The following is an 18,464-nucleotide window of genomic DNA, read 5'->3' on the forward strand; positions in this document are numbered from 1 at the left end:
TCTGTTTTCAATTTCTGTTGCACCTTCAACCACGAGGCAGCTCAAAGCACTTTGCAACCAACTCACAAGTCCAAGTGCTCCTGACAGAGGGCACAGTTGCCTGTTCTGATTCAGAAGGAAACGTGGCCTGGCTCACTACCTAGCAAAGCCATACAGGTGTTTATGGCCTGGAGCAGTGCACAGCCAGGGCTGGAGATGCCTTCCCCAGATATAGGCTTGGTGTGCAGGCTTCTCATGCACTATGGAAAAATATCTGTAAGAGGTGCAGAATGAACTAACACATCAGAGTCAATGCAGCTCCCTCTGCTTTCATCTCCTCTGTAGCCTGGAATTGTTCTGGGAAGAAAGGATGTACTGAGAAAGGCAGTGGATTTCAGGATAAGGGGCCATAAGGGATGCATATTTCCATTTCACCAGCTCTGTAAAGATGTTTTCCCTGAAAGTCATTGTGGAGACTACAAGAGCAGATTTGCAAACTTGAGACTGCAAATGATGCTTCAGCCAAGGAAGCTTTTTTTTCACAGGTGTATGGATGATCTATTGCCAGAGAAAGAGGAGACTGGCAATCTTTGGAAGCCACTGTGCATGTTAATTCTTAAAGGATGCATGAACATCAGGGAAGAAGACATGAGGAGCTCTATTCAAGAGTATTCATTCCTGCAGTTAAAGCTTTGACATTCAAGGCAATTGGGAAGACATTTAAAAAAAAAAAACCCCAAAACCCAAACAAAAACCACACAAACAAACTCTTCCTTCCAGGATAGGGTTTCTTATTGGGAAATATCTGGACTTGAGTGTTTAGCCTGTTTTGCAACAAATGGCATTTGCATGTTTTTCTGAAGAGCACATGATTTAAATTCTTTGATGGATTCCTGGAGAACCTGCTGGCTCTATCAAATACCAAATTAAACATACTTTTAATTTTAGATTAATCTCCTGCTATTCCAGGTTCTGTTTGTCTCTGCAGTCCCACACCTTTGGTGTTCCCTATCATACATTTATTTCCTTTGTATGCTGAGGGGTTCTTCTGGATGATACAAATAATTACTTCCTGCTGCTTAGCACATCTGTTTATGAGAAGAAAAACTGGTTTTTGCATGATCAGCTCTGCTGCAGTAAACAATGTCAGATGCTTATTGCGAAATAGCGACAAATTCTGGCTGAACTTGCAGCAACACATGCTTGGAGGCATCAAAGTACTCTTGGAAGAACTTTCCACTCTGTGTGGGTGTCAGTGGTCTGGGAAACACTACTTTATATCAGTGCTTTGATTTAATCCAGCTTCTTATCCATAATTTCATATGTCATACAAATAGGAGGTGCTTTGTAAAATACTTTATAACTTTTAGTCCTGCCAGAACTCTCTGAGTTATGTCTATGAGGAAGCCTCTACCCTCTCTATTCCCTGTGCAGAATTCCCCAACACAAGTATCACAGTGTATATTTTCAAGCTTCTCTAAATTTACACTTTACAAACCCATTTTGGATTTACCACACACCTTTGAACAAAAGTGAGAAGCAGCAACTCCCCCTTGTAACTGCAGCTCTGAGCTGCAGGTGGCAACTCCAGAGACTGAAATGGAATTACCTCTGATTTGGACTGACCAAAGAATCAAAGCTACTGCTCTGGGCAACTGAGCTGCACATTAACATGTGCAGCATGCATGCAGCATGTTCATCTGCCTTTGGAGAAATCTGGAGAGACTTAGTTTGATTTTTCAGCTGAATAATCTCTGTTGAGTTTCCTCAAGTTAATGCAAAACTGGGGCAGTACTGTCTGGTGAGTGAAAAAAATGCCTTTATTCACTCCAAGATGGGACATGGAAGCAGACATAACCTCCAAAAGGGGTACCAGCACAGGCACCGTACTCTTATAACAGTTTTACTGCATTCATTTCATGTTTTCCTACTAGTTTTGTCTTTATTTCCACTCATAGGCTGAATATCTGGCCTCAAAATATTGTTAGACATTATTGAAGTCAGACATCTGATGTTCAGGGGCTTTTAACACTGTGGAGGGTAAGTGGTTTATATATAATTTTTCCCTCTTTCTCCTTCAGTTAATTTCTACAGCACTAAGATACTTTAACACTTCCCCTCAGCAGTTTCTGTTTGTACCAAAAAGAAAGCTGTTATTCTTGCTTGTGGGGAGGTTAAGCATTTGCTATTTACAAGTGGAGTGTGGAGGAAAGATGGACCTGGGGGTTTTTAATGTGTCATTTGATGACATGCAGTACAAAAGAGTATTTTATTAAGGAAAAAAATTACTTGTACATGAGTTAAGCCTAAATTAAGCTATCCTTAAAAAAGTTATCACCTGGGAGGCAAGAGCTTAGCTGGTGCAGCAGCGGATAATCCTTGTAAAGGTATTTGCTTAGTTTATGTAGAGCTCTGTAACAGAGATTTTGTTTTTTGTTCCCCTTAACCTGGCCCCATTTTCCCTTGCAGAAACAGTTCCAAAATCCAGAAGAATCCCACAGCACCACACAGTAAATTCAAGCCAAACAGCATTTGGCTTTGCTCTGCTGGAGCACATAGGTACAAGTGTTTCATTTCCAAGCTGTAAAGTCTATCCATAGCCCTCCAGTGAGAAAGAGCAGCCAGATTATAGGGCCACGACTGCTCCCTATCAGCAGACCCCATTTGGATATTCCATTAGGCTTCTGGCAGAAAGTAATAAACACATCCAAAACCTCCCTAAACTCCCCTCTAGCCCAAAGTACTTATGGAAATAAAAAAATATCCCCAGTCTTGCAGAGCTCAGTAACCACAAGTGCTGCCTGCTGAGGCTGTTGGGTACGTGTCTCCTCACCTTTGGAATAATGTTTGGGCAGGTGTAACAGTGACAGAATTGAATCTCTGACCGGACAGTTATGTCAGGATGCATCTCACCCAGGTAAACTGTGGAAATGAAAGTTGAACTTTTCTTGTTAGTGCTGCATTTGAGCAACAGTGTTATTAATTCAGTCCAAGCCATCCTTCTTTAGAAGGCACAGAGGGACTGCTGTAACAGTACAGTTAACAGTGAAGAAAAAAAATTCCATGTGATGGTGGAATATTTATATCATAGACATTTGAATGGAAAATGTCTACTTTCATAGAAGTTATGATGGAAATTCTAATCATGATCAACAAAAATATCTGTATTGGTATTTGATATTCTTGATACTCCTTTCTTTCTCTCTTAAAAATTTTTACTTGTATATGTCTGTGTACAGAAAGGAAAAAATGGCTCTGGTTTTCAAGTAAAAATAATCTAAGATTCAGATGTTAAAAGAGAGAATTTAAAAAGTGTATGTTAATATTATATTATATATATTATATTATATTATATTATATTATATTATATTATATTATATTATATTATATTATATTTATTATATTATGTTGTATTATTATAGTCTCAGCGTTTAGTAACCATATGTGGACAGCACTTGAATATTCATTTGTAGAATGGTGAGGAATGGCAAAAGAAAGGATTCTTGATTGCTTGTGAGAATCAATTATGATGACTTATTCCTCACATTTGAATTTAAATGTCAGAAGAGACTTTGTCCAAACTGTTAGTCACTGCAGTTAAACACAGATATAAAAAAGAAATACTTTGAGGGTTTTTTAATTAGAACTTGAATTTTGAGCACTCATTGCCTTGAAGTGATCTGACATGGTTACTGTAAATCCAGCATCCATGTGTTCACAGACATACTGGAATGAATCAAGCCAAACTAACCACCTGTGGCTCCAGCTGAAATAAGGAGAAGTCCTGTCTCCCCAGTCAGAGAAGGTTGTGCAAACTGAGCAGCTCATAAAAACACCAGCATCCTTCCTCCTAAAACAGGGATCATCCTGGCATGATTTTTCCTAACACCCCTATTATCAGTTATTTGCATTTCATAGCTTCCCTCAAAACAACAATTACTCTACTTTTTCTGATCCAAACCCCAATTTTATCTCAGCTTTATTCAAGCAAAATTCTCCCTGCAGCCACAAAGATAGATCAAACTTGGCCTACGCTTTCTGTAAATACATTTGTTATTTGAGTTGCACACTCAGAGAGCTTTAAATTCCAGAAAAATCAGGCCTTGCCAAACGTAGTAGACAGGCTGGAAAAATATGAGTGAGTGGCTGCAAACATGCTGCATTCTGAATATCGAAAATGTGGCTTTGGCATTGCAATTCGAGAGAACCCAAGTGAAACCAAATAAAAAAATCACAGATAAGACCAACTTAATGATCTCAGTGCTCACATGCATAGGCATCTTGGCCCTGGCTGCCACTGAGAATGCTGAGCAAAGAAGTCCAAAGGATTTCAAGAGGGGAAAAAATGCAAATGGTTCTACACCCTCTGCCACTCAATATGTTGCTCTGATAGGTTGTTATCACAGTGTCAAGATTTTTCCAAATACTTAAGCACTCTTCCATTATCAAAATAGAAAATTTCTATTACAGACATCAATTCTGGAAGATGCATCCCAGCACAGTTTATTAAAAATAGAATCTAAGAGAAGAGAACACTATTCCTTGCAGAAGTTAATATTAGGTCCTTTTCCCTGCTTCTTCCTAAGATGTAAAAGGTTAAAAAAGGCAAGAGGGGGCAGATGTTAATTTAATACTCCAGCAGCCCAGTTTTCATGCACTCACTGGGTAGCATCAGCTCAGTGATGCTTCAGCTTACCATGGTCATAATACACAGCTAATAATGAGGTACCTATGGAAAAATACAGCAACCCTATGCAGCAGCCGCACAGAAACAGGGCTGGCTACACAAATATGTGCAGAAAGCCCCTGGAATCCTGGGGGATATCAAATGGGGCACAAATCACAATGGGACTTCACAGGAGCAGCTCTGACTGCAAACCACATTGTGTTCATGGAAGCACAGTGAGCAAACCAAGAGAAGCCATTAAATCTTTTGTTGGCACCTGGAGGTGACATGTGGAATAGAGTGTTTCAGTTTGGACTGTAGGACAGGGAAAACAGAGAGGCGACAGAGCCACCAAGATAATTTGAAGGCTGTGGCACCTGAGAAGAGACAGAAGCTGAGCTCCCTCATGTAGGTGGGAGTGGAGCTAAGTGCTGTCCTCAGGTGGGTGCAGAGAACATGAAGCCCCTTCTGAAGGCTGCAGTGGGAAAGGATGGGAGGCAGAACGTACAAGGTGAAGCAAGGGAAATTGCAACTGGATAAATACTTTGAAAGACACTTTGTAGTGAGAGTGATTAAGACTGGAACAGATATCTCAGAGCTCTGGATGACTGCAGACATCCAGACATTGTTTCCAACCAAAGTTATTCCTTGAGTTATAACTCAAGGAATCTCCTACAGCAGAAAACTGCCTGCCCTGTGTCAGGCTGAGCCTCACAGAGACTTGGCCTGGATGGTTTTTCTCAGGAAGAAAGAGCAGTCTCAGTGGTTATTCCACACTGCTCTTCAGAAGATAGGAAGCTGGAACCACTGAGAGAGAAAAGATCTATTGAAAGACTGGATCTTCTATGATCTTACGTCATGCAGACCCAGGGACAGCAGACTCTGTTCATCGTGAAGGGACCACTTCAGCTATTCTGCAGTTAAAATAGGGCTTGGAGAGGGGGAAATTCCCCTTTCCCTCATGGGATCTCTCTGCATAGATCCTTGCTAGTCAGATTTGGTGTGAAGAGCATAATTTGTGTACTTTGCTGGGAAAGCTTTATATCTTTCCTGTGTGTTAAGTGGCTGAGGACAGTCTTACAGCGAATATGGGCAGGCACTTGTTAGAGCAGTACTTAGCTGAAAGCAAGTAGATTTTGGCACAATCTTCACTAAAAAAAAAATCAATCTCTCTTACTCCTCCTTCCCCCAGCCTCAGTGGGAATATCTGATTATAATCTTTTCACTCAAATTCCACACAGCTCCTCTTTCTTGAGGCCTTTCACACAAAAGCAAAGACTCACAAAGAGCAGACAGGCACCATTGTATCCCTGTGTTCCATGGCAACGTTTTAGCACTCCAAGAGTTTGCAGCAAATCCAAAAGATGTTTCTGTTCTTTATTAATGATATTTCCCAGCTGTTTCTGGTTGACAAAGAGAGGTCTGGTCCTTCTTTGTTACAGGCTGTGCCCTGCCACTTCAGGGAGCCCCAGAGGGGTTCACACAGAGCTCTGTAATTCAGGCAGCCAGAGCACAGCCCCAGTGAGAGGCTGCAGACAACAGAGCTTGAGCCTGGGGATATTGAGGTACTGCCTGTGCTTGTGCTGTGCTCATATGATGAGAAGAAAGCACAAGTTTAATCATATCTGTGCACAATATATTTGTCTACAGCAATGATACCTAGAAGTACCTCAGGGTTTTGTCTTTTTTTTTTTTTATTTTGGTAACAGAACTAGTTCTTCACCCTTTCTCTCTTAGGACATAGTTTTCTTTTAGGGCTTACTTTTCATTCCCTTCAGTAAAGTTTTCATGTAATCTTTCTTCTTCATGCAGTCATTATCTCCTTATCCTGACATGCACATTATGCAAACATGCTTCACATTCACACAAGCCCTGCTCTGAATATCTATATTACTGCCTTCTCTGCAGTGATGCCAGTGGGGGCTGTGGGTTTGTACAAGAACACAGTGCAAGGCCCAGTGCTCACCACTCTCTACCCTAAGGTTTCCTTTGGATCTTTATCCCTGACTTTGGGCGTGAACTTTGAACTGCTAGTGGGAATTGTTTCTAGTAGGAACTTTTTGTAGTAGATTCTATCTGCATTTATTCTGTTTTAGATAAAATGGCATGGATCTAGGAATGAAAGTATTGGGAATAAAGGCTGAATTCAATATATTATGTTTATTTTAACAAACTTATCAAAGCTGCTCTGGCATTTTCCATTTACAAGGGGCAATGTCAGAGTCCTAAACCAAATGCATATTTAAAGGCATTACTGGCTGGACCACCCTAATGCTTTCCTGCTGTCTCACAGATCCACTGGCTTTGGTTTATGTTCATAGCTGAGACAAGAGAGTGGAAGCACAGGAAGAGTCCAACTGAGATCCAGAACCATTGTTACCTCAGAAATGTGCTACCATTTGGCTCAAACTGTTGTTTGGATGTAGATTTTCTTACTGAATTTATAATTTCAATCTTAGGGGTGCTCTCTGCCATAGATGGGTATGAAAAGAAAAAAGAGCAAGGGTCATAGGTAGAATGCAAATAAAGACAGGGGGAAAATATGAGTGATAGAGCTGTCCAAGCTGTGAACTTCAAGAAGTGATGAGGTGCCATTTCTTGAGAAAAGCAAAATTTCAGAAAGGAAAGTGAGATTGAGCTTTTCCTCCATAAATGGGACACGTGGCACAATGCCTCTGGGTCTGAAACTGAAGGCATCCTTTTTCCTGAGCCCAAAGATTTCAGTGGTTTTTCTTTACATGAAGGGGAGACAGCTATGTTGAGAGTTTACACTCCTCTGTATTGCAGCACAGATGATGATCATACTTTGATTGCAGAGTCTAAATTTTCCTGGCACTTGGAGCAACCATGGCTTACAGGACATTTAATACCACAATGCCTGTGGTGCATTATGCTTACTAAGCTTGATGATTAGAAATCTAGGATTTCAAGGTAGATATGATGACATACCCATAAAAGAATGGTTTTAAAATCATTGAACTCAAAGTTATAGGTCATTTATGTATTTTACTATTACTAAAATGACATTAAAGGAGAAACTTCCATCACATATTAATGCCAGTAAGAGCTTTATACCTTTTCCATCTCAGCACTCCTAGAGAAGGAATTTCTTTGTCTGCTACACCAGTTGCTAAGTATATGGACCATGCAGGCTCTGCAATTCTTTTTACAGTTTAGTTTTTAATTGAAAGAAATACCAAGCATGTGATAATAGCAGAAGGCACTCACTTACCCTATGACAATGCAGGAGATGGCAGTTCCCAAAAAGGCGTAGGTTAAAATTGATCCTAAGTTACGGAAAAAATGTCTCTGGGGAGGAAAGTTTGAAGGAAAGTCCTTTGTTATATAGTAAATAAAAAAGCATTCAGACCAAGTAGAAACACATCTAGAACTGTCATTTGTTACAACACATTTCTCATCTAGAAGATGGAGCAATATTGGCTACCTCAGTTATTTTGGAAATTACAACTTAAAGGGCGTTCGATTTTTTTTTTCCCCAGGTGGAATGCTATCAAAATTACGTCTTTCTTATGTATCTGGCCAAATGTTTCAGGATCATGGCAAATTGGAAGTACCTGATGCAAATGGTATCATGACCCCATCCCTTGAACAAAGTCCTGATCAGGCAGGATATGGAACACAGGCTGTTCCTGCCTGCAGTTCACAGCACTCAGAGTGGTCTCTTCAGAAAACAGGGAGGCCTGAGTGCTGTGAACTGCACAATCAGATCTTTGCACAAGGACAGAAAGAGAGCAGGATGAGGGCCATGAATCATTCATTCATTTTAATCCATTCCTGCTAGGCAATGGATTAAATTGGCAATGAAATTGTTAGCTGACTGTCCTCTGTCACTGGCCTGTTGGGTCTAGAGAGCAGCAGCCACACTCAGACCCTTCTGTCACAAAAAGAAAGACACATACCTTCTTCAAACTATATCCAGCATGAAATATTATGGGTGGCAGCAGAATGTTGAAGAAGATGGAAGGATCAAAGGTCATCTGTTAGGAAGGACAAAAGAGAAGCTAAGAACAAATAAAGTAGCATTTAATTTGATATGATAGTTTTTTAATTGTGTCTTCTTATCAGGATTGATCTCAGGCTCACCTCCACTGTTTGTGGGATTATTCTGAGGTGGTTTTTTGCAAGTATAAATGTGTAGTTCCTTACAGCTTGTAGATGCAGACTACTGTTTGAAAAGTATTCCTTCAGGAAGGAAATCAGTTGTGCTACATTACAAGGAACACATAAAAGCAGCTTAACCTGTCACAGCAGCTGTTCTACCAGAGCAGTCCCATGACATAACTCCTGGTTCAGATACGATCTCCTGGTCACTTCCAGGAAAGACGCATCAGCAATGTTGTGCCTCAGTTCCCCATGTACAGAAGGGTGATAAAAGGCCTACATCACCAAAACCAACGTAATATTTCCTTTGAAGGAAATAATTTATAAAATAGCCATTAAAAGTTTTAAAGCAATGCTAGAATGAGGAAGTGCACTGATCATACTGGCCTTCAACTTCTGGCACAGAGAAAGATCAAGGACATTGCTCAGCCATTGCAATTCAATAGAATAGAACAGAATTCTCTTTAACATTACAGCATTGCTGGAGAAAAAAAAACCAAAAAAAGCCAGCTTAAATAAGCCTGTGTGCTGCTCAGTGTTCTGTCAGTGGGCTGTATTATACCAATACTTTTAAGAGACAGGAGGTAATTAGTGCAAAGGCTTGCAGCTCCTTTGTTCAGATGAGGTGATATTTTAAGGCTATGGTATTATAGATTATTTTCCTTCAAAAGAGTAAGACCTGCCTGCAGAATTACTTCTGCCCTCTTACTAACAGACAGCTTGGTTCAATAAACAGGAAGTGAGAGCTGAGACTTTTTTCCATCCTGCTCACTTTGAATTATAAAGCTAAAAATTTTAGCTAAATTACCTGCCAGCAACATTAGCTGTGCTGACACCATCATTGAAAACCTAATGAAAAAAGGATTTTCTTCATTTATGAACTAACATTCTCAAATGTTAATTTTGGAATTAATTCAGCAGATATGTTAAAATATCTTTTCTGTGGGCATCAGAAATCCTGACTGCATGTTTTATTATTCAAAACATGTTCTGAAAAATACATGTTTGTGAGTCGTGGCACAATCTATTCTCTCTGATAAAAGGCACTAAGTAAACACTTTTAGTGCAGTCAAAAGGGAATTACAGTTGTACAAAATCCACAGCATGGTGTGATCATGCTTTCTGTTTTTTACATTAGTGCTTTTGCCAGTCAGGAAGGCTGCCAGGCATTGTTATTGTCTCCTAAATACAGCTGAACTCATCCCCCTTTCCTTTTTTATTTATTTTCTTTTCAAGAGGGCATCTGCCAGGTAATTTTAAAGGAAAAAGAAGTGAAAATCCAGGCAGACTGAGGTCTGTGCAATAATTTAGAAGAACTGCAATTCACAGTTGAGACCTTCAAGAGCCTTCCAGCAAAGTGAGACTATAGAAACAAGATTGGGCAGTTCCCTGTAGGGGCAAGAGAAATTTCTGTGCAAGTCATTGCTCCTCCTCTCTCCTAAGTCAGCTCCAGAGCCAGGTCTGGGGAAGAGGATCAAATGTAATGGATTAGTACACGTGCCCTGGAAATGAAACACACACTTTGGCTGAGACAGAGCTGCAACTGCAACCAACTAGCAGGAAAAAGAATGGAGATTCAGCAAAAGCTGATTAGTCTGACTGCCACAGTATTTTCCTGTCTCCACCCACCACAACTCTAATGGTCCTTGACAGTCTGGTTCTTTCTGAGAAGGGCAAGTCTGGCAGTAACAGCAGACAGGCACACAATGCTGCTGCATCAGCAAGAAATTTGAGCAGATGGTTAAATGCTAATTCTGCTGAGCTCCACAGTGTACAGTCTAAGCATAACTTAAAAGTTTTCCTAGTGATAGTTGTATAATTCACAGGATCATGCATTACTGTGCTAGACAAACAATAATACTTGGAAAAAAGCTAAATAATACATTGCACTATTGTAAAAAGCCATTGGTAGGAATGCAGGTTTTAAAAAGTGCTTCTGCACTCCAGTGTTCTTCAAATGGCTGCCATTTAAAAAAAAAGTGAACATTATAAGAAGAAAATATTATTTGACCAGGGAAACATATACTAAAAAAGTGAATTTTTTTTTTTATGTACTGGAAAAAGAAAGGGCCATGGCATTGTGAAAGTCTCCTACACTTCCCTTTTTGCATCCAGCCTGAATTGCCCCAGTGCTGTCTCCCTACTGAGGACCACTGCAGGAGTGGAACAATGTATGAAAATGCTGTGATGAATTTAAGTGTACATTAAGTACATATTTATAAGTTTGTGTTTTGAAAAATGTTCAGAGTTTGCAGTTTCCCATGCTATCCACAGGAGGTAACCTCCCCTTGCATTATCCTGCCAGAGCAAGTCATTTGAAGGCAGAGGAAAAGTAAAGATATCAGTGGGGTTTATAAAGGTTTAGTGGCAATGAATCCAAGTTAACAGCTGTGTCTGCAGTGAACTCAGTGTCTGCAGGAGCTGGGGCTGCCATTTGAAGCAGCTCAGGAAACCATTCTGTGAGTGCACAGTCAGCCTGGAGGTAAATGATGGTCAGGGCTCTACCACACTTCCTTTCCTTTACTGTTCTTCTTTCCCACCCTAAATACAGAACAGACTCTGTCTCATTTTAACTTGAAGCTTGTTTTCCTCTCTCAAGCCTGAAAATAAAAACAGAGTTTAGAGCAAAAATAAGATAAAATAAGATAGCTTTTACCTTTTGAAGTATTGTATTGCCCTGGTGACCGTTGACATTGTGGTGGCTGATCTCTCTTTTGTATTGATATTCATAGACCTGATTAGTTATATTAATAAGCAGAGTGGATGGCCCGGATTTCAGTTTTTCACATTCATAAACAGTACCACTTTCAACATCTGGTGATTTTGTCACATATCGTATAATTAATCCCATCACAAGGCCTGGAGAGTAAAGAAAAAAAGAAAAATGAAAGATATTCAAGTACTTTTAAGTATTTGATGCCACACAGAGAAAAAAATTAGCTCTGCCAAAACTAGGATACCTTTTCAGTGTTTCTACATTTACAGAACCTCTCTCAACACTTCATAGATGACCACAAAATATTCTTCCAAAATGGTAAATTCATTAGAATGCAGATGTTGATTTGACATATGCACAGTCATACTCCTATTTTTGTGATCCAGTTGCTGGCATAATAATTAACTGAGTTTCTCATCCACTGCATTTTCAATAGTTATTTAGAGCAGGGAGATGTCTGCACAACTCATGTGCTGAACTGAGCATATAAACATCAGCTGTGCTGTTGGGTATTTTACACACTTCATTTGTGGGGACAAAACTCTGACACATCCTCAGGCACATTCTGCTTTCTGTAGAAGATTGCATTTTTGAGACTGCAAAAACATAGAAAAATAAAATCAGGAAGAAGGGAAGGAATTATAAGACTATCTACAATGTAGGGGTCTTACAGATATTTTGTTTCCCGTTACATTTAACAGAAAGGAAAATGTATTTCTGCAGCCATCCTCTGGACAGTATGACTCTTTCTGTGGGCTTAGGAGAGGTAATATTTAGCTAGATAATATTACTGAGATTATTTTCACCCTCAGAGACTTTGATTTGGTTTCAAATTTAATTTCCATATTTCTTTTATGTCATGTATGCTTTCAGTCCCATGTATAGATTGAACAGCTTTACAGTTACTAATTATTAGCATAACCATGAAATGCTAAGAATGATCAGATGAAATATTGATGGAAGACACCTAAAAATCTAGATAGTACTTACTATTAAAAGACAAGAAAGAAATTAAATTACATGAAATATCAGAGAAGCATCTGCAGAATATGATGTTACAGTTTCAGTCTGATCTCATAATCAGAAGGGGAATACAAGTGATCACAAGGACCTCAAGAATCCTTGTTTTTGCCACATCTTCTCCTAACAAGACTCTTGGAACTGCAGATTCCTGGCATAGCTGTAAGTCAGGTTTGTAGCTTCTTGGAGGGATGCTGAGTAACAGCTGTAGTGTTTGTTTTAGTGTGTGCAGGCATTTGTGCACGTTTAGAAGCTATTGTTTAGTGTGGTTGCTTTCTGTAAATGATGGAGGATTTCAATAAGCTGTAGAAAATCCCAAGACCTCTCTCTTAAGTTACACAGCATTCATGCAATAAATCAGATAATAAATCTAGCTGTAGTAAAGGACAGAACTCCTCAAAATGTTAGGGGAAGGTATGTGTATGTAAAGGGAAGCAAGCACTGCATGTGCCACTATGAAATATGACTTCCACAGTGCTCAGCCCAGATGTCCAAAATCATGAGTCAGAAACCAGGAAACCATTCATTAGTTAAAACTGTCAGGGTTTTCAGCTTTTTTTATTAGATTTCCTCCAGAAGAATCGCATAATTGATTTTTAAATTAAATTTCAAATATGGTAAAAATTCAGCTTAATTTGATGGACTTGGTATTTTTCATTCTCTGGAGCAGGAAACGTACGGGTTTTCCTTTACCATTTTTGTCCTTATGACTCAATGTTCTAAATTACTACTTCTATTACCAGGTATTACTGAATCTGCTCAGGTAACAGAAACATTTTGTTGACATTGACCAAAGCCTGTGTGAGGACACTGGCAGAAAAAGACTATTCAAAAAGTGTTTTAAGCACATTTATTTAAATGCAGCATTGAAACAGAAAAGGCTGTCACTAATGTTACAGATTTCTTTTAAAAAGTATCAACTCCTCCCCTCCTTTGAAGTGGGATCTTGCAGCAAAATCTCACTCTAACTACAGCTCAGTCATATTTCAACTGAAGGCAATGCAGGTTCTCCAGAGTCTTAAGTGGAAGCAAGAAAAAATGGTTAATTACAGATGTGACCATTGGTGGGATTTTTTAAGTCATTGTGTCAAACTCCTGAGCTAAACAGGACTGTTCTTTCCCCTGGATTTCATCTAGTCAGCTGCTAAATGTTTTTTGTAGTAATAACACTCAGGGAGGTAGTTTTAGTCATTACTTGATTTTTCCAAATATTTAAGGTTTTCTTTCAAATTTCTTTGTCTCAAGAATGTTGTTCCTCTCTTCACAGCAGCACTACAAAATTTCAGTTTCTTCCTTAATTGTGATTTTCCTATGTCTCTTCCGAGTTCCAGTGAATGTTATAATCAGGAAGACAATGAAATACCGTTTTATGGAGGTTCAGAGATTTCTCCTTCTGGCACCTGTTCCATCCATTTCTGCCTGTGAGGTATGGGGATACTCAGAACACATCATCAGAAGGCAAACAGAATTATTTCACACAAGAGGCTTACTGGATTTAGAAGGTATAAGAATGAGAGTGTTCATCAAAAGACGCCTCCAGCAAAGCTGAATGCAGAACTGATTGTGCCTCACTCCCAAATAATTGGGATGCTCAGGAGGGGCTGCAGAGGGTTTCTGTCAGTCAGCTTTCCCTCTGCACACCTGTCAAAACCTGCCCCCTCCAAACCTGCTGAAACACCTCTAACCACTGCAACCCAAAGCCATTTCACGTGAGCATCACAATGGCTCTTCTGTCATTCAGCCTTTTTGTGTTTTCATTCCAGTCTCACCAGCTAATGCCATGGAGCACAGCATTGAAGGGTGGTACACCCGCAACCAGCCCCACCTTCACCTGGGGGGTACCACCCACTCCCTAGGGGTGACAGTTACTCAAGCTGAGAACAATTTCCATTTAAATTTGGTAATTAACCTCCCATATAAAAGGCACAGCTTGATTTGCTGTTGGTTTGGGGGTTTTTGTTGTTGAAGTTCAGTTCTGGCTGCCTCCTTGCCAGAGTATTTTAGCTTCTTACCCAGAGTGGTGGTGGTACCTCTGTGTGAGCCTGACACCTGAGCTGTGGGGAGAACGAGCAGTTTGGATCCTTGCACTCAGTTTGGCACTGCACAGCTCTGGGTTATTGCTGCACTGTGAAGGGCCCTGACTTACATCTTACATGGGGGATTTGGTACCTAATGGTTTATGGCTGAGGCATTCAAAGCTATGTGGCCTGGCAGGAGGTGGCTGCAGGCACTTTGGTGTTCTCTTGGCTCCTTGTGTCCTCTCCAGCACCAAGAGGCCACGTCCTGGGGCTGCTCTTCTGAGAGGGCTCACCTGCTCTGACCCCAGGCAAGGGGCTTTGTTTTGTCAGTGCTGCTGTAGATCATCCCCACACTATTCCTGAGTGGGCTCTTGTATAGGAAACTCTCTCATACCCACCTGTCTCCCTGGTATACAGGAATCAGGAATTAAGTTTACTATTAGTGGTCTGTTTATCAAACCCAACTACAATGTGAGGAGAAACTTGCTCTCTGAGACTCAGGAAAATCAAGGAATGAATGAATGAAGGTAAGTCTGTGTTCTTCCTTGTTTTTTGTGAGTGATTTTTCAGTTTGGTCTCAAAACAGATAAAATAATTTGAGTATTTAAATACTTTCAAGCTAAATGCCTTGCTATACACACACACACACACACACACACACACATATATGCACGTTGTGAAATAATGTTGAATTAATTCTGCATTATTCAAAATGCCTTTTGTTTTTTTTTTTCACTTTGTGGAAAGATTTTAAAATTAAATATAGCTATACTTATTGCTGAACCATTGCTTTGGTTTAAAAAAATTAATACACCTCAGTTTTTTAGGTTTCTAAATAAATAGTATGGTTGTGTTTTTTTTCTAGTTGGAACTATTCAGCCTAAAACTGAATTCTGCTACTAAGCCTATAAAATAAAAAAACCTAACCCTAACCCCCTCTTTCATTTGTTCTCTACTTTAAATAGCACTTTCTATCAGGCTGTGTTCCGTTTGTGGCTGTTCAGCATTTTGCAGTAACTGTAAAACTTCCTGGTGTTGTCTTTCTGTGTTTGTTTTTTTCCCCCCCTGGTGTTCCTCACACTTTGCCTTCCCTGTCCTCTCCACTGCTGCTCCCCTGAGGGCACAGTCGAGGAATGGGGCCCACCTGCCATGTGGGACACACTCTGCAATAAGTGCCCATGTCCTATCACTTGAAGGCAGTTTCTCAGTTCATTGGATTGCTATTCACATATCTAATAAATAGCTCAATGGGCTGGAGCAAAGCAAACTGGCAGGACTGGGACCTCTTTTTGTGCAGAAAAGGTAGAAATTAGAATTGTTTGGAAAGGGAAGGTGAAATTAAGTGAGGGCAGGACTTGTCCCACTGTCAGTGCTTGCTTGGTGCCATGAAGATTTTCTCCCAAAGGTGTTGCCAGCTGATCTGACAACCTCTCTTATGACCTCTGAAATTTCACTCTTTTTAATGTTGCCATTCCATGGTGTCAAAGATAACTATGCCCATATCCAAAATTTTGAAGGATAAGAAGGACAGTATTAGCTTTTTAGATCCTACAGATAAGCTTTTTCCTGTTTGAAGACTGCCATCAATAATGCAAGACTAAAGAGATAGTTTATTTGCAATAATGAGGAATGTTTTAATAATTCAAAAGCTTTGTCCTGCTGGAGCACTCATCTCTTAACCAATCCAAAGAATATGAGCAGCTTATCCTCATGATGTGCAGAGTATGTTCTGGGCAGGCAGCAAAAAGGAATCAAATGATGAATAAAACTCTAATTCCACACTTATTTATTTTTGTTTTGTTGTATTCTCCCATATTTCATTTCTGTTTTGGCCTTTGTCTAAATCTTGAGGAAAATGCCGTCAACTGCACATGGCAAACAGCACAACAGTGAGAAGGAAGCTCCTGGAGTAGAGGCACCCATCTTAACAAAAGCAGCTTTGGATATTGCACTGCTAGAGGATGTGGTGTGCACAGAATGTGTCAGGCTGGTACTCAGGTAATGGCTGAGCTGTTGATTTCTATCTTCCATTTTGACAGTTTGCCTTCCTGTATGTATCTTATGGCAGCAGAGTCTCTCAATGAAACAGCACTAAGAGTGCCAAGAGAAGTCATTACACATGTAAGTGTGAGCCATTAAACCAGAGAGTACTTGGGGAACGATGCAGAAAGTTCTGTGTGAGAGTGAAATGCAACATGGCAAAACTTCATCAAAGACTAGAACTAGGCAGGCAAGCTAGAGTTACCCTACTGTGACAGCATTGAGAGCAAACCTGAGACACATTCTTCAGTGTGCTTTTCAAAGGCACAGAGCAAAGCCAAAAGAAAGCTCTCAAGATCATTTAAACTTTTTAAGACAGCATGTCTGTATCCACAAGGCTCCTTAGACTAACAGCTTTGAACGCAGGACAAACCCAAGCAGGCTGTTGTTGTAAACAGTGGAGTCCCCAGCTCTCTGCCTGGGCACAGGGAGCAGAATGCTCGTGCTGGGGACAACCAGCTCATCACAGCTGCTCCCCTACCCAGGCAGCCTCTGGCTACTTCAGGAGAGATGCTGTCACATCATTATTTTACCCCACACTTAGGGAGCTGATGGCATTTAATTCAGCACATTTCTGAGCTTTATCAGCACTTGAGATCAAGTGCCTCATCATAAATATGCAACTAGTCCAGTGTTATGCTGGCACTTGAATTTATACTCACCATAAAGCATAGCTCCTCCAGTTTCATGCAGAAAGCGGAATCGATGGTTTTTAAACAACCAAATTGTTAATATTGTAAGAATGAGTAGAAAGTTAAAGATTAGCAGCTCCACAGCTCCCTGATGATAAAAGTGATCTTCATCTTTCACTGATACATATTTCTTCAACTTCTCCATTTCTCCCTTTATAGAAAGTTTGTGAAAAATAAAAGAAGGAAAAAAAAAACCCCAGAAGGAAAGTGTTGTCACCTTCAGTACAAAAACTCCAGACACCACAGAAATTCACAGCAAGCACATCTGTTTCATTTGCAGCCTCATGGTGAAGTGCCCCAGCTCAGAATTCAGCTGGATTCTAGTTACAGCTTCCTGTTTCTCTCTTAAAGCTGCCCTGTCTCATTTCTAACGGTGCGATTGTGTCGCTGGACTGCGCTTGCTCTGGCTGTGGATGCACAAATTGCCTCCAAGGCTCAGACTCTCCATCTCTCAAATTCTGTTGCAAAACTCAGCGTGTGTTCATCATGTTTTCTTCCTGTAGTTTACTGCCCAGTCTGAATCCTAGGAGTCCTATTTTGTCTTCACAGCTTAAGGTGGAAAAAATTATGTTAAAAAAATGGCATAAAAACTTTCACTGCACTTTGGAAGTTTAAGCACCTTTCCTCTTTCCCACTTCCCCATGTTTAGATGTAAATCACATAGAAAAAAGGTGCCACTTCTATCGTGCAAAGACAGAAGAAGAAAACAAATCAAGAATAAGGATTTCAAGATTTAGGCACTTGTATCGATCCTGCCAGAAGACAGATCTCTATAAAAGCAAGGGTCCAATTACCTGGAATTAGAAGTACCTAAAACCCCCCCTATTGAACAGAATAAAATGTTTGCACTTTTAGATTTATTAAGTTCATTATTCCATTATGCCAGAAAAACAGTAAAAACCTCTGTGTATAGCAAATACTCCTGGGCTTTTGTCTCTGGTCAAGGCTGCTATGCATTTACATACAGAGAATTTTAAACACGCTCTAATCTTCATCAGAAAACCAGCAATTTTTATGCTCATTATAAAAGATAATTTTCTCATTGTTTGGTGTTAAATTCTCATAGCTTTTTTTTAAAACACATTTTGGAGTTAACTAATCTGTACAAAATCCACTCCAAGTCAGGTAGGTGTCAAAGGGGAATAACCCAGGAATACCCAGCTGTCCATACTTTCAGTGGTTTCAGGACTGTAGCTCATAATAGAGTGTTC

General features: G+C 40.0%; 1 protein-coding gene across 1 annotated transcript in view; it reads right to left on the reverse strand.

Moving 5' to 3' along the window:
• Positions 1 to 17,545, reverse strand: part of SLC9A9 (solute carrier family 9 member A9) — a 174,725-nt gene extending 157,180 nt beyond the window's left edge. The window contains exons 1-4 of the mRNA XM_064721191.1: positions 17,224 to 17,545; positions 11,424 to 11,626; positions 8,566 to 8,643; positions 7,878 to 7,954 (exon numbers count right to left, since the gene is read on the reverse strand). Coding sequence (XP_064577261.1) covers positions 7,878 to 7,954; positions 8,566 to 8,643; positions 11,424 to 11,626; positions 17,224 to 17,398 — 533 coding nt within the window. The 5' untranslated portion in view covers positions 17,399 to 17,545. The remainder of the gene's footprint in view (positions 1 to 7,877; positions 7,955 to 8,565; positions 8,644 to 11,423; positions 11,627 to 17,223) is intronic.
• Between the last annotated feature and the right edge of the window lie 919 nt (positions 17,546 to 18,464).

This window comes from Zonotrichia leucophrys, chromosome 9, assembly GCF_028769735.1.
Source record: "Zonotrichia leucophrys gambelii isolate GWCS_2022_RI chromosome 9, RI_Zleu_2.0, whole genome shotgun sequence".
In the NCBI taxonomy this organism is placed as follows: domain Eukaryota; kingdom Metazoa; phylum Chordata; class Aves; order Passeriformes; family Passerellidae; genus Zonotrichia; species Zonotrichia leucophrys.